The sequence below is a fragment of the Salvia splendens genome, chromosome 11, assembly GCF_004379255.2.
Source record: "Salvia splendens isolate huo1 chromosome 11, SspV2, whole genome shotgun sequence".
Lineage (NCBI taxonomy): Eukaryota > Viridiplantae > Streptophyta > Magnoliopsida > Lamiales > Lamiaceae > Salvia > Salvia splendens.
In genome coordinates, this window is record NC_056042.1 from 34,782,634 (window position 1) to 34,806,661 (window position 24,028).

A 24,028-nucleotide genomic window follows, 5' to 3' on the forward strand; every position below is an offset into this window, starting at 1 on the left:
GGAGTTATTTCTTTTTTTCTTTTTAGAATGCCACTCTAGGTGTTAATATATCATTACAAAGACATTAATTAGTTAAATTCAACAAGAAGAAAAAAGTTAGTATATGATTAGTTGTAATGACAAGGTAATCCACCTAGATGTTTATTCATTTCTATGGATGTTTCTTCTCTTGCTGCGGCATCCTCTCCTCCCTCCGCCTCTCCTTCCTCCACCTCTCGCGAAGCCTCCCTTTCCTTGCATAAGATTTTTGAGGAAAATACGAGTCCAACTATAATAATGTATTGGATCATATCCAAGAACCGTTTTTCCACCCCTAGGATATCCTATGTATGATCGACAATTCTATGGTTCGGTTAAAATGCTTTCCACGGTGACAATAGTTTTGATATGGTCATGGATACAACGATCATATAAAGTAATAATTTGTGAATTTTTTAGGGTTTATGTTCTATGTTTTTGGATTAATTGTTTTGGGTTTATGTTCTATGTTTTTGGATTAAAACTTTTCGGGTTGTTATTTTTTTTACTAATTCCAAATTTGTTATTAGTTTTTATACTTTCATTCCTCTATTCATATTGTTTCTCTCTTATACTTATAGGGAAGCTATCATTGGGTGGTTTCAACTAATTCTAATCAAATTTAGTAAAGAGTCATGTAAAACACAATATTACTAATAACTATAGTGAAGTATTTTCAAGTAAAATAACATAGCCAAAATACAGCAAAAATAAGAAAGTAATATTCCCATTACTATATTTTCGTACAAAGTGTACCATAAACGTGCGTGTTCTTACAACAATCTTTGTTCCTCGTAGACACTATCTACAAGACCGTAGTTGTGCACGAGATAGTCAGTCAGCATATATCCTTTTTTTTCTCATTGACAAATGGGGATATGCTGAGTTGTCTTTAATTCCCTTGTTATTTAGCAGAGAATATAAATGTCATATAGTGATTATAATAATTATTGAGAGATTAATTATATGATAATGTCATAAATTTGCAGCATTAATCCTCTGATAAAGACCCATGTCCATCCCATTGTAAGCAATTGGAGCATACATCCACATTTCATCAGAGCTTAGCAACTGCAAATGAAAACAAAAACATGATTAATGTAATTAATCAAGTAATGGATCCTTTATTATATATTATGTAACAAACGTAATTCACAAGCCTTGTTTTTTTTATTACCTTGATTTGAAGCTGCAGAAACTTGACATATTGGACAGCCTCTTCCAGCATTGTGCTAATATCAACCTAAACATGCCAAATCACTCATGTTAATTAACTAAAATAAAATTTAAAAACTATTCAAACTAAAATTTTCTAATGAGATACTAATATATTTACCTTTGTTCCATTGGGCACAAGATTCTGCAAGATTCTCAACCTCTCATTTATCCTTTCTCTTCTTTTCTGCAAAATGCAAACAACATTACATTGGCCTACAAAAGTGAGATTTATTTTTTCAAAATAAAAGACATTTTTGAAGATAATGATGCTAATTTTATTTACCCTTGCATAGAGGCTTTGTGGATCGGTTGCTGGGCTCTTGCTAGCCCTATTCTTGGCCGAGGATGTGGACGAGGACGTGGACGTGGATATTGACCCCTTCGACTCAGACTCCTCCGAGCCGTTGCCATTACAATCACCCCCCTCGGATCCAACACAAGCACCAACACCAATACTCTCTCCTTCATCATTCTTGCTCGCTTTCCCTCCTCTCCTCGCCTTCTTTGCCTTAGCCTACACCAAAAAATCCACAACACATCCATGAGATATATATAGAAAGCCCAGCCCACTTTAAACATTGGCCGGCTCAGCCCATTTGACAAGTATAATGCCAATGTGGCTCAACCAATAAGCCTTAAAAATCGCGAAAAAAAACCCTTCTCACCTGTCTAGCCACACGAGGCCTCTTCTTCGATGAATCTTGAAGTTGCTCTACATCAGCATTGTCCATCCCGTTGTTGCAAAGCATCTGCGCCTTCAAATGGAGGATCTCCCCCATGAGATCACCGGGGAAGGAGGGAACGTTGGAGGCGAAAAGGGACGTGTCAATATGATCATAATGGAAGCTACTAGCATGATCATGATGATCAAGATCAAGATTGTTGTTGTACACATTTGCATCAACCAAGAAATTGTTGGTGTTGCAATCCATCAATGAATTAGAATCCTCAAAGGAAAATAGCTTGCTCAATGAGTCCCATTCTCCATCAAGAAAAGCCTCAACAGCCTCCATTTTTGAGAGAGAGAGAGAGAGAAAGAAGAGTATGAGTTGAAGATCAACTTAGCTCTATGGTGTTGTGGTGTTGAGATACACATACCTCAGCATCTTATTTATATACGGGGAAAAAGGGAATGGCAGTGAGGATTTGACTTCAATTTTCTAATGATTTGATGAAATAAATATTATGGAAAATTGTACAAAAGTATAATTAAAGGAGTTTGGTCCGAGTTCTTTGTAGCCAACTCATGGGTGGCTAATAGTATACATAAACAATCAACACAAAGAAAAAAATAATATATAAGAAATACTTGGGCTTTAACCACTTCAAACTACATAAAAAATGAAGTATAACATGCTGATAGAAATGGGGGAAAGGGTTAAATACATGGTTCAATCAATATTTAAATAACTAAATAAATGTAATGTTGACATCCATCCCGCTAGCTCTTTACTTGAAGAAAATATTTATGTTAAATTGCTTTTAATTTATCAATAATCAATAAAGAATGAAATTAAACTATATTTGAGTCTATGAGTAATAAACTTAATCAAAATGTCAACAATATGTCTTATTATGTTTAAAAAGGGGAATAATACTGATACATCACTAAAGGTCAATCTTAAGAGTTTATTAATTTGTACTAAAAAATTAACATAAAAGGAACGGAATGTATATATGATTATAAATACATGTTTCATATGGAAGAGATTAATTAATGGAAGGTTCTACAATATAAACCAAGACCGGATAAAAAAGCTAGCCACGTATGATATGATACTTACAAAGCTAAGTTTTAATAAATTACATTAATCATACTTTCATCTATTTAAGAAATAAAAAAAATATCCGAAAAAAACCTCATCGTCGATCGAACGGGATATAAAATCAAACTTGTCACAAAATAGAAGATGTTTTTCTATAAAAATCCTCAATATCACAAATCTAAACCTAGTTTTACAAACATAAGTACAATATCATTTGTCCATTCTTAAATCTTAAATAAAGAATGGTGTTAAATTCTCTAAAAATTCTGTCCCACATCGACTTGGTGAAGATCTCATCTAATCTATATAAGTGTGGATAACCCTCCCCCTTATGAGGCCTTTTAAGGGGTGAGTGGCCCATTTCTAATATGGTATCAGAGCGGGCCCAAGTCGATGATGGTTTTCTCTTTATCTCTTATCTACCTCACGAGTGGAAGACCGATGTCCTTTCCGGCCCACATCGATGATTGTTTCTCTTGCATTGCCTACCCACGTGATGGAAGACCGATGTCCTTTCCGGCCCACACGTGAGGGGGCGTGTTAAATTCTCTAAAAATTCTGTCCCACATCGACTTGGTGAAGATCCCATCTAATCTATACAAGTGTGGATAACCCTCCCCCTTATGAGGCCTTTTAAGGGGTGAGTGGCTCATTTCTAATAAATGGCATGTAAACTTGTGTGAGATTGATAGGATAAACCTCCTATCGGGTTGATCGGCGTCCGTAGATCGGCGATCGATAAATATCTGTCGCGGGCGAGTGCCCGACTCGCCCGTCGAGCTAGTTGGTTTTCTCACTTTGGAGAAGAGAATGAACAATAATATTGATATTCTTGATTGATTTCTCAAATGATTACAATAACTCCTATTTATAATGCTAATAACTAACTTACTTAACAAGAAAACAAAGATATGAAAAAGATACGCAAATAAACAAAAATGTGGAAAAGATACGCAAATCTCTAATTTAACTAACTAAATAATGCTCGTATCAACTCCCCCACGGTTGAAATCCATCTTGTCCTCAAGGTGTGAACTATGACACAATGAAGAGAGTCGAAAACATCAGAAACCAAATCTCGTGCTGTGCGCGGAACATCTTCCGTCGGGCAGCGACGCAACTTCGGTTCGAGATGGTGGGAAGGCATAACTAGTTGCTGTGCGCGGGTGGATTCCCGTCGGGCAGCGACGTAGCTATGATTCGATCGGTGTGGCTAGTTGCTGTGCGCGGTGGATTCCCTTCGGGCAGCGACATAGCTGTGATTCGATCGGCGTGTTGGAAGGTGAGATCACGATGAAAGCACCAATTTGATAGGATAAACCTCCTATCGGGTTGATCGGCGTCCGTAGATCGGCGATCGATAAATATCTGTAGCGGGCGAGTGCCCGACTCGCTCGTCGAGCTAGTTGGTTTTCTCACTTTGGAGAAGAGAATGAACAATAATATTGATATTCTTGATTGATTTCTCAAATGATTACAATAACTCCTATTTATAATGCTAATAACTAACTTACTTAACAAGAAAACAAAGATATGAAAAAGATACGCAAATAAACAAAGATGTGGAAAAGATACGCAAATCTCTAATTTAACTAACTAAATAATGCTCGTATCAGAGATTAACTATTCATACCCAATCATTGTGATTGTGACTAACAATGATTCGTGTAAGCTGTCAATTGACATGATAAAGTAGTGTAGTTTGGTGAATGTGAGATTGAAATGGGGAAAAGAGAAAAGGAAAAGATAATTAATAAGGGAATGAAATGGGAGAAGGTGGGATTAATTAATTTGAATGTAAATATACGGATAAAGAGGATGAATATGAAAGGCGGCAAACGTGAGGATGAGTATACCATTCTTCCGTAGTTGAAAAATCCGACACTTTCAACCGATAAACTCGCTCTTTGTCGACATAAATTTAATTAACTCACACTAATCCTAACTCAAATTTAAATAAAATGCCGACATAGATTTATTGGAATTTTCATATGGATTAGTGGCGAATATAGTGACTTTATACGTTTATTGTAATAAGTGCTAAGTTTTGTTGTGGGCTTGTATATTTTTGTAACATACTCCTACAAGAATATAATGAGGCCAGCGAATCAAGATTTGGGAAAACGTTAAATCAAAGTTTGAAGCTTATATGATCGGCTGTGTATTGCTCTATTTGCATCAAAGTTACACCCAGTATTTATATGACTTCTTCTTGATCTTTTTCTTTTTTAATAAAATCTAACTATATAAGTAATACAGTAAAATGTGATTCCTTCTTGATATAGGAAATCCAATGGTTTGAAGAGTAGAATTCCAACTTACTAGGTAAGGTTGTAAATCAATTATTCCAATTCATAATTTTGATTATATCTAACTAAGCCAATAAGACACATAATTAGCTTTTAATTTATGAAAATAAGAGAGGCAAATTGCCTGTAAAGTCATGAACTTTTAAGATAGTTTGGTTTTTCCTGTAAACTTTAAATGTTGCATGAAAAGTCATGAACTTTACCTGACTGTGCAAATTTCCTATCCGACCCGGCCCGATAGATTTCCGACACAAACTTATCCTACGTGGCGCGCCAGAGGCGTGACTTGGCAACTCTACTAATTCTGATTGTTTCTCTTCTCTCTCTGTAATCTTTGTCCTTGAACTTATCACAAACATACAAGTAGCATAAATGAAAACATACAAATCGAATTCCACAAGTTGAATTTAGCATACAAATCGACATACAAATTGAATTCCACAAATCGAATTGAGCATAAAAGTAGCATTAATTCCACAATTAGAATTGAACTCTAAAATTTTCATTTGCCAAGTCACGCCTCCGGCGCACCACGTAGGATGAGTTTGTGTCGGAAATCTATCGGGTCGGATCGGATGAGAAATTTGCACAGTCTGATAATGTTCATGACTTTTCATGCAACATTTAAAGTTCTCGGGAAAAACTAAACTATCTTAAAAGTTCATGACTTTACCTGCAATTTGCACAATTTTCATCTTCTTTACTTGTTTATAATACTATTTCAAAGTGCTATTGCTAAGATTAATATTGATCGACACATGTGTATGATGATTAAGAAAAGAAGCAATAGATTCTTATTTTGTTTAAAATGAAGAGTATTTTTGGGGGGGGGGGAGCATAAGTACAATATATCATATCTATGATAAGAAACAATTCCTAGCTGTGAAATCTTCATCTTCATTTTGTTGGTATTAAGATTGATTTGAAGATTATTTGAACTTAGCCAATTTATTTTCTCACCTTTGATTCCGCCGTTAGTGTATCATTTTTATTTACAATATACTATATCAATATATACAATGTAATTTTCTATTTTCTTGTTCTTATAATAATTCGGGATAGAACAATTTTTTTATCATATATTATAGGAGTACGTATTTATAATTATACATTGTTTAAATGAAATACTATGAGAATTTCTTTTATTAACAATAGTTATATAATTACATTCACTACAACAAAATACATATATTCTTTAATATAGAACACACACACACATATTATATCTATATAGCTAGCTTAGTATGTTCTGTATGTATCAAATATTGAGTTTGTTTGATTTCTAGAGAGCATGATATCTTCGCTAATACGTGGCTAATTTTCAAGCTCATTCATTTAATTTAATTCTTAAGATTAGCCTAGTAGTACGTGCAATGATTCTTTTGTTCACGCACACACATATATAACTATATCATGTGTAAGAATTATAATGAACATATCAGATATTCTCCATAAAAAAATAGTTATGCCAGTGGAAATTAATTTTAAAATATATTCTCCATTCTATTTTATTTTCATTGAGCTCAAAGGCTTGATCATTCTTTTACCAAATCCATTTATTAGGATCACTATTTCTTTTAATCCACATTTTTCAATTTTCACGGATATTAAAGTACAAACATTTGCCAAGGTAATAAGTACTACCTATTTACAATAAAAATGCAACCCCAATAGTAATTAGGAGATTTGATATGAAAATCTTATTAATCTAGCTCTTCATTAACCTTAATGTAATCTAGTAATGATAAAATATTACGATATAATTTTCAGAAAAGGGCTGCCACCTATTAGCGATGTCAATGATTTCACAAAATTAAAATTTTGTGGGATTTATTTTTCACATATTCCCATAATTAGTGGTAGTATATATTATATGCAAATATATTTTACTCTGTACTTATATTTCCAGAATTATTTTGTTGAGTATTGTAGAATTTTATTTAATCATCAATCCTAACAAAATCTACTATATGTCGAAACAAAAAGAGTTAAAAACCTTCAAAATCAGATTTTATTCTTTCTTGTAGTAATTCGAAACGTTTTCCCTTGCACGATTGGGTTTAATTAATGGATTTAATAATTTAAAAGGGTTTTGTCGGGGGTCCATAAATTAATTGAGTTGTTTTTTTAAAAAAATAATTGAATATATTGATTAAATGTGGAGAGCATCAATATATTTGAAACTAAAAAAGAATGACAGCTTGTTCTTATCAACCTACCAAACTATATACCTTATTCATAAACAATATGCCACGTAAAGTACAATTTTTTTGCAGGTTTTATTATTGTTGAGATTTAATTTTTAACAGTGTCTCACGAATCAATACACATGAGTTCCCTTTCGAAGTTAAGAGTAATTACTTTTCAATGAAAGTTCAAACGATAATTATTCATCAAAACTATAATCTATTTTCACAAAGACCAATACTATAATTTATTTCAACAAAGATTAAGCTTAGGACATCTGCATCGTAGTGCTTAAGCATGCTCGCGGTTACACACAAAGCGTAAACAATGAGCGGTCGGGGGTCGGCACATTTATGTTTAATTATGTTGTATTTTTTATATTTGTTTTTGTTTATTTAAATTAAGTAGGAGTATTATTTAATTTACTGTATGTAATTTCTAGTTATGTAATGACATTATGAATTTCCATTTTATAAGTAAATTTTAATAACAAGAAAATAAATATGAATAATGAAAGTGCTTTTGAATGCACAAGACTACAGTAATGTGGATAAATACGTAAATCGTGTAAATGTAAATGTTTTGCATTTACTCTGCGGTGGATGCCCTTATACATGATATGCATGGAGTATAATTTCTTTTTAAATAAAAGAAAAATTAGTAAGAAGAGAAACTATTCCATATGTACTTTATCAAATGTACTTAATGACAACCAATCACATTAAACTACAATAATTATACAACTTTTATAATGATAGTAAGTCCACTTCTCCGAGTAAGACGTCGTATTAATTAAGGCAGCTCAAGCCATAATTAGAGAGTTGGTTATGACGTAAACTAAACATGATGATCAGTTTTAGTCAATAATTATTCTCTCCAATGACTTCTCTTAGCACTTAAAGAGCAAGAACATGTAATTTTCAGCGGCCATATGGATTTTAATATTATATCCCCTAAGGCCACAAATAATATAATATAAAATCTCAAACATCCACATATATAGTGGAATTATTGTGAAAATTACATGTGTAAAATCATTGCATTTAAAGTGAAATTAACTTTACTTCAAAATTATTCTGTCAAGCCTTGAATGATGAATGGTTTAGATTTATTTTCAAATGAAATAATGCTTTTATGTATAGATTAATGTTTTCTCTATGATTACCTTTTTAGGAATTAACCGTAGTAATTCTTTTGATGAATTCCCCTTTCTTTTTATCTATTTATTACTCCGTATAATTTAATTAATAGTTCAATGTCTCCAAATTTATTCACGAATATAACCATTGACAATGGAAAAAGGCATGAACTATGCTGATTATTTGTAATTAATATAACACCGAAAAGGCCATATGAAAAAAAGGGGTCATAAGAGTGCCTTCATTTAAATATATATATGTTGGTAGATGATATAAAATATAACTTCCTTTTTGCTGTTGGCTGACTTGTATAGACCAATATAACAACTAATCATGTATTATTAATGCATTGAAAGGTCAAAGGCTGAAGATATAACGATACAAAATTGCTAATTCATTAATTTATGCATAAGAGCACCCACAATGGGGCGCCCGATGCGTGCCATCGTCCTCGGGTGCGCCCGATGACTCCATTGTGAGCTTCGCTTGTTTTTATTTTTAGGTGAAAGGTTTAAACATTCCAATAAAAGATTATAATTTAATGAGTAACACACTGTACATGAATGGAAAATATGGCGGTGTTTAAGCATATTTTGTATCATAGAGATGAATTGGTGTTTAAGAATTTGTTGGTAAATGTTAAATGACTTTGGTGCGAGAAGCTTGTTCTATAGATCAAATAAGTTGGTACTACTATTTTTTTCGAATATGCCAATCTTTTGGGATGAATTCTTGTATTTGATTTATAACATTATGTTTTCACTGAACATGACAACTAGAGTGGTGCCCCATGGGATGGGAGCAGTGATCTGGGAAAGAAGCTAGTCGTGACCAACAAGAACGTTTGAGAACGAAAAGTGGTGGCCCAACATGACGAGGGCTTTGGCTCTCAAGTGCAAGAAAACTTTACAACTAAAATGCAAGAAAATTATGCCACCTCGATTATGCACAACAACTGATAATAGTCTTTTAGGATGAGTACGACAACATATACTAGTCAAATGAATGAGCTCCAAGGTTTAACATGTAACAATGAGGTACCCGAGACTTAATGGAGATAATCAAATCAAACGTTTTGGGTTTCAAATTTAGGTCAAACACTTCTTTCTTTAGTTTGGGAGATTGAATTTTGTGATTCATCATCTCATTAAATCAACAAATTTATCACATTCGAGAGATGGTTTGTTGCATATTTTATGCAAATTTAATTCCTAAAATAACCACATCGATTGAATATATCGAACAAAAAGTAAAGTAAATTAAAATGGTGGAAATAAATTTTGGTTTCTTGACTGAGGGTGTTTAGACATGATCAACCCAAATAAAAGTAATTCATGAGAACATAGAATACAGGTACAAAGGGATTAGGCACGAACCTAGCAATTCTTGAAGGAAGAGCAATAATTATTTGTGAAGCAAGGGCAGCATTCTTTCTTTCCTCATGTCTCGCTCACAAGAACAAACAGTGATTTGTCGCCCAATTTCTCCCGACCCTAAGATGAACACAAACAAGTTACTAGCAAACGAACAAACAAACAAACACTAGTCAAATAAAAAAAAAGATTTTAAAAGCAAGTAAAATGGCATTCTCTAGTTCAGAATCGAGCCTAATTACACAGTTTGGTTCGGTTTTCTGTCATCTCATGTACTCTAGTCCATGGGACAGTTGAGGTTCTAAATTCCATTCCCTACCGGATGCACCTTTTATACCCTCCTTAGCACAGATAAACCACTAAGCCAACAAAACCAACCACCTCACATATAAACCAAGCCATCGGCCACTATCCTTCCGTTCCTCACCTCATTGCTAGGTATACATAATCGTAAGGCCCAACTGACTATCCTTATTTTTATCATACTGGTCGAGATAGATGATCGTACAGTGGTACTCACTACTCAAGAGTAGAATCTCTAAAAATGTGCCTATCTTACATCATGAATTTGCCAAAGCTTAGGGTGCCCTCTCTGTCTTTCAGGGATATTTGGTAGCTGGAAACAGTTGCAAGGCGCGGGCTAGTTATGTTGAGTGTGTAAGGTAGTCCGAATTCGCAGAAGAGACTTGCCAACTAAATCATCCAAACATGGACAAATGATCAAGTAGTGATTAAAATAGCTTAGTATACAAACTATCAGTAAAGACTACAGAGCAGGAGCTTTGTATCATGAGTACACGTATATTGAAGATTAAACAAGTACACATCTATTCAATTAGCAAACACTTTAACAATGCAAAAGGAACAAAAATACAGGCCACCTTAACTTGGAGAGGAATTACATATACCTTCAGTTCAGCCAATTCAATAACACAAGCGCACTCAACCACGGTGACCCCAACACGTTCTGCATTAGGTTTAGGAACTGCTTAGTCATTTCAAGTATGGGATAACACTAGTCAACTGGTAGTAATTAACAACATTTCCCCCAAATTGGTAAATCAAGAAGTGTACACTGTTTGCCTCCAGGCAAGCAAATTCAAGCAAAACTTAAGTTTACACAATTTTAACAAACAAGTTACTTGACATGTACAAGCGTGGCATGCTACACTGAAACATAGAATAAATTACAAGATTAGGACAATCATGCATTATATCTCAACAAAGCATGCTGCACTTTAGCATTACTATGAAATTTCAGTTCCACTAAAGCAAAGGAAAGAACATCGTCAAAGCCTACTTCTCATGGCTAACTTCAAATCTCTAACAAAAGGAAAACAGAAACACACATGCACATGCACAAACACGTATTGAGGACTTGGATAAGCAAACACACACAAAGACATATCCAGTACAAATAATGAATCATACCAAGCAGACGTATTGCAGCATTTAAGGTACCCCCTGTAGCAATGAGATCATCTACTATAACTGCACGTTCCCCAGCTTGCACAGCTCCAACATGCATCTCTATCTTGTCAGTTCCGTACTCCAAAGAGTACTCTTCTGATATTACCTCCCCTATAAGGATTAATGTATTAGGATTTACTGTAACAAAGCAAATCTACAAGGTGCTCATGTGAAAGTGAAACAGAACAAACTGATATATGAAGACAACCTAAGAAGTACAAAGAGATACAGATAACACCAACGAAGGGAACTACAGAGAAAATAAAGTACATTCCATATCTATAAGAAATCTATATTCAAGTCCAACAACCCTTGAATTTTCAGAACGGGTTCTTCGTTCAAAATAGAATTCATAAGAAACAGAATATCACAATGAACAAACAACAAAATTATACTGTAAAATTAGTATAAGGGAAAAAAGCATATAACCCCTTGTGTTTTCTCAAAGATGTGAAAAACTTTTAATTAAAATTCCAGTAGTGAAAATACACACACACACAAAAAAACAATGTTAATAGCATCCTAGTTGACGTTACACAAGCATCAATAAACTTAGAATGAAAAAAGGGCTTGAATCTGAGATAAGCAGTAGTAAACACTTTGATACTCTTGGATCTTCCAACTTAACTAGAAGTGTAAAGCAGTAAGGAAATAAGCCTGACAAGTATAACATTTCATGTCGTCAAATAAAAGTAAAACATCAACAGATAAGAAAAATGCCTACATACTCATGAAACTATAAGCAAACTATTGTATGATTGCATTGACATTATTTAACCGTACCAGGTAGTTTTTTGGGCTTTCTCATTGGAACAAATTTTGCACCAATAGCCAATGCGATCGGAGGACCGAATATAAAGCCCCTTGCTTCAATACCTGTAAGAAATCTGATGGTGTTACATTCATAAAAAAAACACGCACACACATAGTCAACTTCCAAATAGAGCCTCAATTTATGGACCTGTCTTCACAGTTTTGTTTTGGTTTGAGAAACTTTAGTGCAGCCCTACCTTCCAAATTCCAATACATACACTCCCCCTTCAATTTTATCTCTAAACACATTGGCTACAATTTTAAAAACCCTCTCTATCTTCTAACTAAGCAACAACTAGAAAAGCAAAACTACTTTACCAAATACTGCTTACAGTTTTGTCACAATTAAAAACACTTCTGCTTAATTTCGGAAGGAGACGAAACATACCGGCAATAACATTGATGTTCTTATCTCTATATCTCTCAACAAACAAATCGATGGTATCCTTAAACGCCTTAGGATCAAGCAGCAACGTCGTTACATCCTGAAACATTATCCCTGCCGACAGTTTTTCAAAAAACTCAATTTCAATTCAATCAAGTAATCCAAATTCACGCAAACGAAATCGAAGATCCAGAAAATTCAAGTGCGTCACCAGGTTTGGGGAAATCAGGTATGACACGAATACTGGAGGCGATCCCAGCAATGCGTTCGTCTTTAACGTCGACGTTTGATGTGGCCATGGCTGCTCCGCTAATTCTCCGAGGATGCGGTAGGGTTGCGCCACCAGTAAAGCGGCCGTAGCTAAGCGGATCAGTTCTGCTGCTGACTGTTGCTGCTTCAGTGTTAGGTAAGAAGAAATATGATTTGGGGAAAAGCGGCAAGACGATTTTGCCCTCGTCAATTTTGTGAGGAGACCGCTGAGAGAGTGTGGGTTTTAAGAGGGTATAATGTGGAAATTTGAGATTTAGAATATCGAGATGTAAATATATCTTGATTTTCTATCCAAGATTAAACTAGTATTCCTGGGTTCGGTTCACAAGATTAAATATCACGAATAAATATGTATCATGTTTGGTTGATAAGATTGAACCCTTCAACTTAATCCTAGACGGATAGTTTCATGATAATTAGTCATAGTCTCCCCCTCCAACTAAAATAATCCCAAAACTTAATTTCTAGATGAATAGTTTCATGATATTAGTCATGGCAATCTAACGCCACCCTAAAATATTATTCGAGATTTTTTTATAAGCCAAACACTAATTCTACGTAACATTGTTCTGAATTAGAATTAAATCTAATAACTAGTCGAACAATAGTGATATCAGTTTCGTTAATCCATCCATCCAACCTACCATTTTATCTAACTAATATTTTCATCTCTCCAAATTTAATGTTTGTTCACTATTTTCATCGAACAATATTGATAAGACTCGGTCGAACACTAATTCTTGTTTATTCAATTGTATTAGTAAGTACTCTCTCCGTTCCTAAAGAGTATGAACTTTGGGTTCGACACGAGTTTTAATGCATTATTGGTAAAGTAAGAGAGAGATAGATAGAGAAAGTTTTGTAAGTATTATTAGTGGAGAATGAGTCTCACCTCATCAAAGAGAAGAAAGTTTTTAAAATTGGAATATTCATACTCTTTGAGAACGGATGAAAAAAATGCATACTCTTAAGGGACGGAGGGAGTATAATTTAATGAATTAGAGGGAAAGTGATATTTGTGGATGATGTTTGTATATAATATTTGGATTCGATGGTATATGAAGGCATGTTTCATGAGTGAAAAGAAGTCAAAAGTGGAGGAATGTAAAATGACTACAATGCTAAATTAAATGTTATCCAGACCAATACATACATGGACAAGAAACATGTTTCGTAAGTAATTCACACATGATATTATAATCGTGAGGACATACGCAACTAAATTACAAAAGTGGTCTACATTGCCGCCGTGAAGTGGAAAGGGCTGGCTCGGGTTCCCGGGTTAGCATTTGATGGTTGGGCGAATTTTTGATGGTAGCAAATGCAGGTAATAAATATAGATCGTGACACAAGGAATTACGTGGTTCGATTTACTGAGGTAAATCTACGTCCACGGGAAGAAAGGAGGGCAAGATTGTATTGCTTGATCTGGTTTTCCAGCTTACAAATACAGACTTGCTATATGATATTTGATGTCTAGAGAGCTCTTTTTCTCCTCCTTGTCTATCTGATCTAAGTTCTATTTATACATTGAACTAGGATCGTGGCTTGCATCACCACTGACTAGGTCGTGGCTTACATCATCACTAATTAGGTCGTGGCTTACATCATCACTAATTAGATCGTGGATGTCGTGGAGGTCATGAGATCCTGCATGGGTCCACCACTAAATAGATCGTGTAGTGGAGGTCGTGGAGGTTCTGCATGAGTCCACTATCTCCCAGTTCGGTCGAATACTGAGACCGAACTGCTGAGCTATTGCCGAGCAGCTTTTGCCAATCTGAGAGTAGAGCTTGATTGGTCGGCTTTTACCGAGCTGTAGGCTGGGGCCGAACTCTTTGGTAATGCCGAACTGATACTCTTCCTTGGGGACCGAACTGCTGAGCTATTGCCGAGCAGCTTTTGCCAATCTGAGAGTAGAGCTTGATTGGTCGGCTTCTACCGAGCTGTAGGCTGGGGCCGAACTCTTTGGTAATGCCGAACTGATACTCTTCCTTGGGCTTTGGGCTGATGGGCCGTTACTGCTATTGGGCTTGTTTAGTACGTACCCCATCACTACCCCCCCGAAAAGCGAAGTGAATCACTTCGGCGAAGCGAGTCACTTCGGCATTCTGGATAAAGGTACGGGGGAGGCTGACGTTAGGGGACGTGCCTTGCGCGTGACTGCATTAAATGCGACAGTAAAATCCGGCCGTTGAATCCTGAAAAGGTGGGATTCGAAACGGTGCGATGATTTTGAAATCTTCTCCGAATCTGATAAATACGTCCTTTCTTCATCATTTGAACACTTTTGCTATTGCTTCTTCTGCAATCTCTCTCTTTTGCGTAAAAATTTCCTTCCGCTTTCAAGAATTTCTTCAGAATTTCTTCAAACTTTCAAAGAGTAAGAACTATGTCTTCTTCTTCTTCTTCTGAGTCAGGTAGCGGTAGGAAAGGGGATAAGGGGTCTTCTAGCCGGAAAGAATCCGGGGAGAAGACCGTAGAGTATTTTCACAGCATCTTGAGTAAGGATACTGTGATATCCCTACACGAAAATATTTTTTTCCTGGGGGGAAGGTTGCGATTCCCGACGACCTTCATAGGGCTGACTCGCCGCCGGAGGGTTACGCCACCGTTTACGAAGCCGGCTTGGAATGCGGGCTTCGTTTCCCTCTTCCCCCTGCCTTTGTAGAGCTGCTAGATTTTTTTCAACTCCCTTTAGGTCAGGTGACTCCGAACTCTTGGAGGCACTTATCGGCCTTTGCTGCCGAACTGCGTAGGCTAGACAAGGATCTGTCTCTGAGGGCAATCCTTAATTTTTTCCAGTTTAAGAGAAAAGGATCTTGGTTTTACTTGATCCCTTTACAGCCTTTTAGGGCCTTCTGCAAAACCAAGTGGCCAAAGTGGCAACATCGCTTCTTTTTTTATAATAGGACAGCGGCTCCGGGCTTTCCCTGGAGAGGGCCGAAGTCCGTGATTCCTCATCCTCGGTTAGAACCGTTGGACGAGCTCGAGGGCGAGCTCAATAAGATTCCTATGATTAGGAAGCAGTACCTGGAGTCTGAGCTCGTCAAGGGCGACTTCGTGTTCGACTCCTCGTCTTCGGACGAAGAGGCTGAGGGTGAGGATTTCTTTTTTATGCATTACTGCCTTGACGACGAAAACTAACCTTGTTTTCTTGCTTTTTGGCAGTGAACTTGCTAAACAAGTTCGGTCGCAAATCCTCCGAATCTAAGGAACCGGAGAGGCCGAAAACCAGCAGCTCGGCGTCTGATGCCGAGAAGAATCCGAAGAGGCAAAAGACCTCTTCGGATCCAAAGAAGCCGGAGTCGACTTCGGCAAGTAGGAAGGGGAAGACCCAGAAGCCCCCAAGAGCGCCGGAGAAAGACGTGGTCTTGGCGCCTCCTTCGGAACATATCTGTGAGCCCTTTTTATGGCCCACGAACTTCGCCGAGGTGAATTCTCTTCTTGATTTTCTGGCCTTGCTTTTTTCCTGTATTTTTTGTGGCCCCTCGGTTGACTTTTTCCTTTTTCCATTTTCAGAGGAACGATATGCTCTCCAAGCTCGTCGCCGTTGAACTCTCCAAAGCGTCCAACGATTATGCTGAGATGCAGAGGAAGTTGGCGGCTGCTCGTCACCAGGCCGAACAGGCTAAGGCAGACTTTGAGAAGGCCAGAGCTGCTAGGATCTCGGCCCAGGATGAAGCCCAGTTTGCCAAAAACCAGCTCGTCATCCAGCGAGAGCAGACGAAACGGAGGGATGCTGCCGCCGTGGTTGCCCAAGGGGAGGTTCTCCGTGCTTTCGCGGAGAAACTCTTTCTGAGCAATCAATTTTCGGCCTTTGTCGGTGATCTGCTGAAATTGATGACCGATAATGCCGAGCAGGGGCCCGAAGTCGTCCTGCCGCTATACGGCCGAGAGATAGCAGCTCGTCTCCAGAGTCTGCCGCTCCTTGAGGAGCTTGCTTCGTCCTCGGTCCTGCTTTCTGCTGACCGAGTTCGTAGTTGCCGAGCTGACCGGGACGAGAATATGGAGGCTATCTTTGCCTCCTTAGGGCCAGTTTCACCCGCTCCAATTTTCCACGGAGAGGGTGAGACCGAGCAGCTTGATCAGCAGACCGGAGACAGGCAGGCCGAGCAAGAGGTGCTGCTGATCGGTGATGGGGGCACCGAGCAGGCTGGGGGGAGCAGGGAGGCCGAGGCTGAAGCTGAGGCAGACAAGGAGAAGGAAGCTGAACCTCACCGAGGAGCCGGAGACGAAGCTGGCGGAGTATGATTTCGTCTCCCTTCTCTTAGTTTAGTTTCTTCCTTCTTGTAAAATGGCCTTGAAGCCCTCGTGTAAAAAAATTTTTTCTTATGAATGAAAAAATTCTTCTTTCTGCACTTGTGTCTTCGTATAGCTTTTCGTACTCTCTTTTACTCCTGTTGTGGTTTACTACCTGCTCAGTAAACTGAAATGCCGAACTGACATAGCTGCTTTGTATTCTTAACTCTTAAGGAGCTGGAGGTACTTCACTGGAAGCGGCTGTACTCTTCCGCTTTAGACGAAGCTGAGAAAAAAGCCATAGCTGACCAGATGAAGAATGACGAACTCTTGGCTTGTTTAGTGAAGCTGGAGGCCGACAATAAGGACTTAGAGTCCGAAAAGAAAGATCTGGAGGCCGAGCTGAACACTGCCGTCGCTGAGAGGACTGCGTATGAGGATTTCATCAGCAGGCGCGGGGGAATGACCATCTCTGAAGTTCAGGAACGAGTTGACGAACTGTGGGAGGAATATCACGTACTCCGGAGGAACAATGCGCTGGAGAGCTCGGCTTGCCAACAAGTTGTGAAATCATTGCGGCGCTGGGCTTCTCGGTACGACATCGTTCTTTCCCGGCGTCCTTCAATCGAGAGATTCCTTAGGCATTTCCCACCAACAGATGCTCATACTCCAGCTCAAACCTCTGATCCACTTGCTCAAAATCCTACTCCAAGTCAGCAACGAACTCAGGAACAGCCGGAAACGTCAAGACGAGAACGGACTCAGGAGCAACCGGAAACGTCAAGACAAGGACGGACTGAAGTTCGTAGAGGAGCTGTGATTATGAGTGAGCAAGATCAACAAATGCTTCGTGAAGAGACTCTTCGCCGCCGAGGTGCCAGAGCTTCCCGGGCTCAGGGAAGAGGCGGTAGGTCGATTAGAGCATCTCGTCGACCTGCTTATTCTTCAGCTGCCCGGAATGACCGAACTCGGCTTCACGAGGATTTTGTGAATAGATGGCTCAACTTTAGCAGCCAGGGACAGTAGAATAGTCCTTTGTAATGGCGTAACGCCTTCTTGTAGGGCAGCAGAATTATATGCCGAACAAGATTTAATAAATGAAATTTTCATTTCGCTTCTATCACTGCGTATTTACAGCTCAGCGAAAAAATTTCATCGTGCTCGTCCTCGGTCTTATGAAGTAAACTTCTTTGACCGGACTCGTCCTCGGTCTTATGAAGTAAGCTTCTTTGACCGGACTCGTCTTTGGTCTTATGAAGTAAACTTCTTTGACCGGACTTGGTCCTCGGTCTTATGAAATAAACTTCTTTGACCGGACTCGTCTTTGGTCTTATGAAGTAAACTTCTTTGACCGGACTCGTCTTTGGTCTTATGAAGTAAATTTCTTTGACCGGACTAAGCTTGTGTCCTAATTTGGCGAGTTTTATCGCTTGGATCGGACTTTCCCTTGTCCTAATTCGGCGAGTTTTATCGCGTGGATCGGACTTTCCCTTGTCCTAATTCGGCGAGTTTTATCGCGTGGATCGGACTTTCCCTTTGTTGCAGTTCGTTTCAGACGAACTGCTTGTTTCTTAAGCTGAATTGTGGTCTTGTATCCTCCTTAGAAGCTTGGACTCACAATCGTTGGCTTATACATGTTCTAAAAAGGGGATCAGCCTTCGAAGAACAAGATACCTCAGTAACATTTGTAAGAGACGACACGCACATAGACAGACAAAACGCACATAGACAAACAATGAAAAACAAGTAAAAAACAAAGAAAGCACATACCCCTAGGACCGAACTAGACACAAGACTGACTGACCGGACTGTCTCTTACAAATGGAACTTCTTGAGGTTGGAAATGTACCATGTTCGGGGTACTTGTTCTCCTGACATGTGAGTCAATTTATAAGACCCTTTGCCGAGGACTTCTGACACCCGATATGGACCTTCCCATGTGGGTTCGAGTTTGCCCAGCTTTTCTGCTCGGCTTACTTCGTTGTTTCTCAAGACGAGATCTCCCACTTGAAATTGCAGCTTTTTCACCCTTTGGTTATAATACCGGGCTACTTGCTCCTTGTACTTGGCTGCTTTTATGCAGGCCAATTCTCTTCTTTCTTCGGCCAGATCTAGTTCGGCTCTCAGTCCGTCCTCATTCAGTTCTGCTGAGAAATTAAGAGTTCGGGGACTGGGTATGCCGATCTCAACCGGAATCACGGCTTCGGTGCCGTACACCATCGAGTTCGGCTCCGGTGTGACTTCGGTCATTTCGCCTGCCTCTGACTCCGGCTGCTGTGATTGCTATGCTTGATGGTGCCGATCTGATTGCTCGGCACTTTTAAGCGCAATCTGCAAACACTCTTGCTCTTTTTTGATCACCTCGGATGACCGCTATCCCTCCTTTAGTGGGGAAGGAGTTCGGCGAGGAAGCCTCTGATCGCTATGATCGGGCTTCTTTTTGTCTTCTCTAGATGAGCTGTCTAAAGACCGTTTTCGACGGTCTGCCTCATCGGCACGAGAAAACTGGTCCGCAATGTCCCACATCTCTTGAGCTGTTTGCGGACTGCATTCCACGAGCTTTCTGTAGAGAGCTCCGGGCAGGATTCCATTTTGGAATGCCGAAATGACAAGTAGATCATTGAGATCATCTACTTGTAGGCATTCCTTGTGGAACCTCGTCATAAAGTCGCTGATCTTTTCGTCGCGACCTTGACGTGTAGAAAGCAGCTGAGCCGAAGTGATTCGGGCTTCCGCTTTCTGAAAGAACCTCCTGTGGAAAGCATCCATTAGATCTCGGTAAGATCTAATGCTGCCTTGGGGGAGGCTATCGAACCACCTTCTTGCGTTCCCGATAAGCAGCTCGGGAAACAGCTTGCACATATGGACCTCATTGAGACCCTGGTTCACCATGTTATACTGATAGCGTCCCAGGAAGTCATGAGGATTCACTAACCCGTCATAAGTCATTGACGGAGTTCGGTAGTTCTGTGGTAAGGGAGTTCGGGTGATATCGTCCGAGAACGGAGTCTTCAATGCTCCGTACATGGCGAACCCGACATCTCTTCGGTATGGAGGAGATGGAGTTCTCCTGTGATTCCGGTACCGAGGAGGAACAGGAACATGTCGGGGTTGAGGATTCTTCTTCCTGGAAGACACGGCACTACTGCGGTAGTGACTTTCATGTCTGGATGAGGAGGGAGAATCCACCGTTTTCGTCTCCGGCTTTTGGCCCTTTTGCAGGAAATTAAGAACTCTTCCTGCTTCTCGGCCAAAAACAACTTGACAGCTTCGTTCAAATCGGGCTGCTGGGAAGACTCGGTGCGATGAGTCTTTGAGCGGTTTGTTCCTTCTCCGTGAGAACTGGAAGTAGATTTCTCCCGAGGCTGTTTTCCAGACCTGCGGGCTGGACTAGCTTCCTCATGGTTATCACGAACGGTAGCACGGGTATTATGTGATCTGGTATGCATTTTTTTGGTGGAAGAGGATCAAAAACTCGCTTTTATCACAGATTTGGTTCTCTGTTTCCCACAGACGGCGCCAGTGATGGTTGGGCGAATTTTTGATGGTAGCAAATGCAGGTAATGAATATAGATCGCGACACAAGGAATTACGTGGTTCGATTTACTGGGGTAAATCTACGTCCACGGGAAGAAAGGAGGGCAAGATTGTATTGCTTGATCTGGTTTTCCAGCTTACAAATACAGACTTGCTATATGATATTTGATGTCTAGAGAGCTCTTTTTCTCCTCCTTGTCTATCTGATCTAAGTTCTATTTATACATTGAACTAGGATCGTGGCTTGCATCACCACTGACTAGGTCGTGGCTTACATCATCACTAATTAGGTCGTGGCTTACATCATCACTAATTAGATCGTGGATGTCGTGGAGGTCATGAGATCCTGCATGGGTCCACCACTAAATAGATCGTGTAGTGGAGGTCGTGGAGGTTCTGCATGAGTCCACTATCTCCCAGTTCGGTCGAATAATGAGACCGAACTGCTGAACTATTGCCGAGCAGCTTTTGCCAATCTGAGAGTAGAGCTTGATTGGTCGGCTTTTACCGAGCTGTAGGCTGGGGCCGAACTCTTTGGTAATGCCGAACTGATACTCTTCCTTGGGGACCGAACTGCTGAGCTATTGCCGAGCAGCTTTTGCCAATCTGAGAGTAGAGCTTGATTGGTCGGCTTCTACCGAGCTGTAGGCTGGGGCCGAACTCTTTGGTAATGCCGAACTGATACTCTTCCTTGGGCTTTGGGCTGATGGGCCGTTACTGCTATTGGGCTTGTTTAGTACGTACCCCATCAGCATTTGCACGATTCAGCCGCAACAGTGTGCATCACATGCGTCGCGCTTCTCGTTCAATTGCGCCTCATACACGGTGCGGTGGCTATAAGGTGTGGAGGGCCTTTTTGTAATTTTCTAACAGAAGCATTTGGTAGAAAATGGATAATATTTGGCTGAAATTTGGAAAAATTGTGGCTTAGTCGACAGAGTCGTGGATGACTTAGTTTGGAATGTTTAATATAGTATTTATTTTATTAAAAAATTAGGTCTTGATCCAAATTAAACTGGGCCTTTAGCTAGGTTGCGCTATAAGCCTACTTAGTTATTTGAGACAGGGTTGCTAATTAAGTAAATGCAAGGGTTATTTGGATCATATATAGATAAATTCCATTGATGTTTGGTTTAGTTCCCTTTTGTCTAGTTGGGATGGGGTCGATCGATCCCACTATAAGCCCATGAGACCCGTAAAGTACATTAAATTCGGTCTTTGAAGTTGTCGTCAATTTTACGGTGCAGCAGCTCCATCCAACCCCTTTGGGATCAGAGTTTACTTTCATTATTAGTTGTCTGTCGTCCAACGCTAGCAATGACCGTATACGCAGTGTCCGATCTTACGAGTTTCGTTTCCTAGATTCGTGAGACAATGTTCATTCATGCTACAATGGGTACATTTTTACCTCAAACATATGAAGATTAATTGTGTGACAATTGCTCTATTTGATCTTAGTGGACACTAATTTTGATGAAGATAAAAATCTCCATGACGTAGCTGAATAATCAAATACTATGAGTTAAGTCATCGAAGTGTTAATTAAGTAATTGCTTAGCTAATTATTGTTTGGACTCTCATCTTAAACGATATCCAAACAATCTGAACTATTCGCGCCATAAATAGGAGTAGTACACTAATACTAGGAAGCTTCGCCCAGTAACAAATTTCACGTATATCATGAAATTGATGTCCAGCGTAGTTTTCAAATTAAACGTTTTAAGTTTGATTCTTAAATAATCATGAGTATTTTTAATGATTATTGAAAATACACCCATCATCATCCAATTTTGAAAAAACTAATTAATTAAAGAGTGTTCCAACCTAGCTGCCTCAGTTACAGGTCAAGTCGAACTTCTGGTCTTCTAGAAGTCCCTGTTGAGTTATCTTACAAAGAAAAGAAATAAAGAGAGAAGAACAAATCATAGAGATAATTAATTAAGTTGGGATGTGCCGGGTTTGGGTTTTTAATCGAATCTTGAACTTACCATTTGCTGGCTTAGAGCATTTTGTTGTCATATATAATAAAAAAAAATCATTAGAAGTTTGCCTAAGAGCATCCACAATAGGGTGGACTAACCGATAGCCTAGCACTAGGACTAACAAAAACACCTCCTGTCACACGTCACTAGGACTAACCACAGCATACCACATCACTAGGACTAACCACAGCACAATAATAGCCTAGCTCTAGGACTAGCCGACTCCCTAGCCAATAAAACAAATTGACAAATATGATTAATTCATTTTAATTGTTGGTGTTTATCAAATATTAAAATAATGAAGTGCAATAAGTTGTAAATATTGAGTATGAATAAAATAAAAAATAAAAAAATGGGTTAGTTTGTGCACTGTCCGCACAATAGCGGACTAACGCACGGACTAGCGGTTAGGGCGTGGACTCTCACGGACTAGCGCACGGGACGTGGGGACGTCCATCCACAATAGCGGACTAACACGGCGGACGTCCCGAAGTAGGACGAGCGCTCATCCACGCCCTAACCGCTAGTCCGTGCGTTAGTCCGCTATTGCGCGGACAGAGCACGGACTAACCGGTTTTTTTATTTTTTATTTATTTATTTTATTTATACCCAATATTTACAACTCATTGCACTTCATTTTTTAAATATTTGATAAAAACCAACAATTAAAATGAATTAATCATATTTGTCAATTTGTTTTATTGGCTAGGGTGTTGGCTAATCCTAGTGCTAGGTTATTATTGTGATGTGGTTAGTCCTAGTTATGTGATAGGCTGTGGGTAGTCCTAATAACGTGGCATGATGTGTTTTTGATTAGTTCTAGTGCTAGGCTATCGGTTAGCTCACCCTATTGTGGATGCTCTTTCAGAACAAACAACAGTGTGCCGTTTTTTTTGGACAATAACATATTAAGCTATCCTTTTCGAGGATTTTTTTTGTTATTAATAAAATTAAAAATCAGGCAGTTAAATTGTTGTTTTAATCAATGGTTGATCATCTAGAACATAATTTTCTGGGATCGATTAGATAGAAATAGTTTGAAAAAACTATGCATATTGGAGCGACCATGACATTTTCAACTGATCATAAAAGAAAATTACGTTGTTCAGTCTTCCGATGGCTCTAATTCACTATTTAGTACTATAAAATAGATATGAATGTATCTAGAAATTGAGATAAACAATGTAGAAATAGTAAGGTTGTGTGCTTAGCCAAACTCAATTAGAGGTTGGTTCTACACTCATTTAGACTTTCCTTTGGAAGGGGGCTGCACAAATTAAAACTGTCAACTACTATTAACTAAATTATTTATGTCTAAA

General features: G+C 38.8%; 2 protein-coding genes across 3 annotated transcripts; both read right to left on the reverse strand.

Annotated features, from left to right (window-relative positions):
• Nucleotides 1-993: 993 nt before the first annotated feature.
• On the reverse strand, nucleotides 994-2,249 carry LOC121754879 (transcription factor bHLH139-like). The gene is made up of 5 exons (XM_042150170.1): nucleotides 1,902-2,249; nucleotides 1,520-1,750; nucleotides 1,355-1,420; nucleotides 1,196-1,261; nucleotides 994-1,089 (listed from the first exon to the last, which is right to left on the reverse strand). The coding sequence occupies exons 1-5, from the start codon at nucleotides 2,247-2,249 to the stop codon at nucleotides 994-996; spliced, it is 807 nt and encodes a 268-aa protein (XP_042006104.1).
• A 7,624-nt stretch (nucleotides 2,250-9,873) lies between these two features.
• On the reverse strand, nucleotides 9,874-13,119 carry LOC121756301 (adenine phosphoribosyltransferase 1, chloroplastic-like). Of its 2 annotated transcripts, XM_042151806.1 has the most exons (7): nucleotides 12,890-13,119; nucleotides 12,682-12,792; nucleotides 12,264-12,356; nucleotides 11,442-11,591; nucleotides 10,919-10,977; nucleotides 10,570-10,703; nucleotides 9,874-10,130 (listed from the first exon to the last, which is right to left on the reverse strand). In XM_042151806.1, exons 1-7 carry the CDS (start codon nucleotides 12,975-12,977, stop codon nucleotides 10,088-10,090), a joined length of 678 nt encoding a protein of 225 aa, XP_042007740.1. In that variant the 5' UTR covers nucleotides 12,978-13,119; the 3' UTR covers nucleotides 9,874-10,087. The 2 variants fall into 2 exon arrangements, with proteins under 2 accessions (XP_042007740.1, XP_042007741.1); XM_042151807.1 differs by lacking the exon at nucleotides 10,570-10,703 and having other exon boundaries at nucleotides 12,890-13,108.
• Between the last annotated feature and the right edge of the window lie 10,909 nt (nucleotides 13,120-24,028).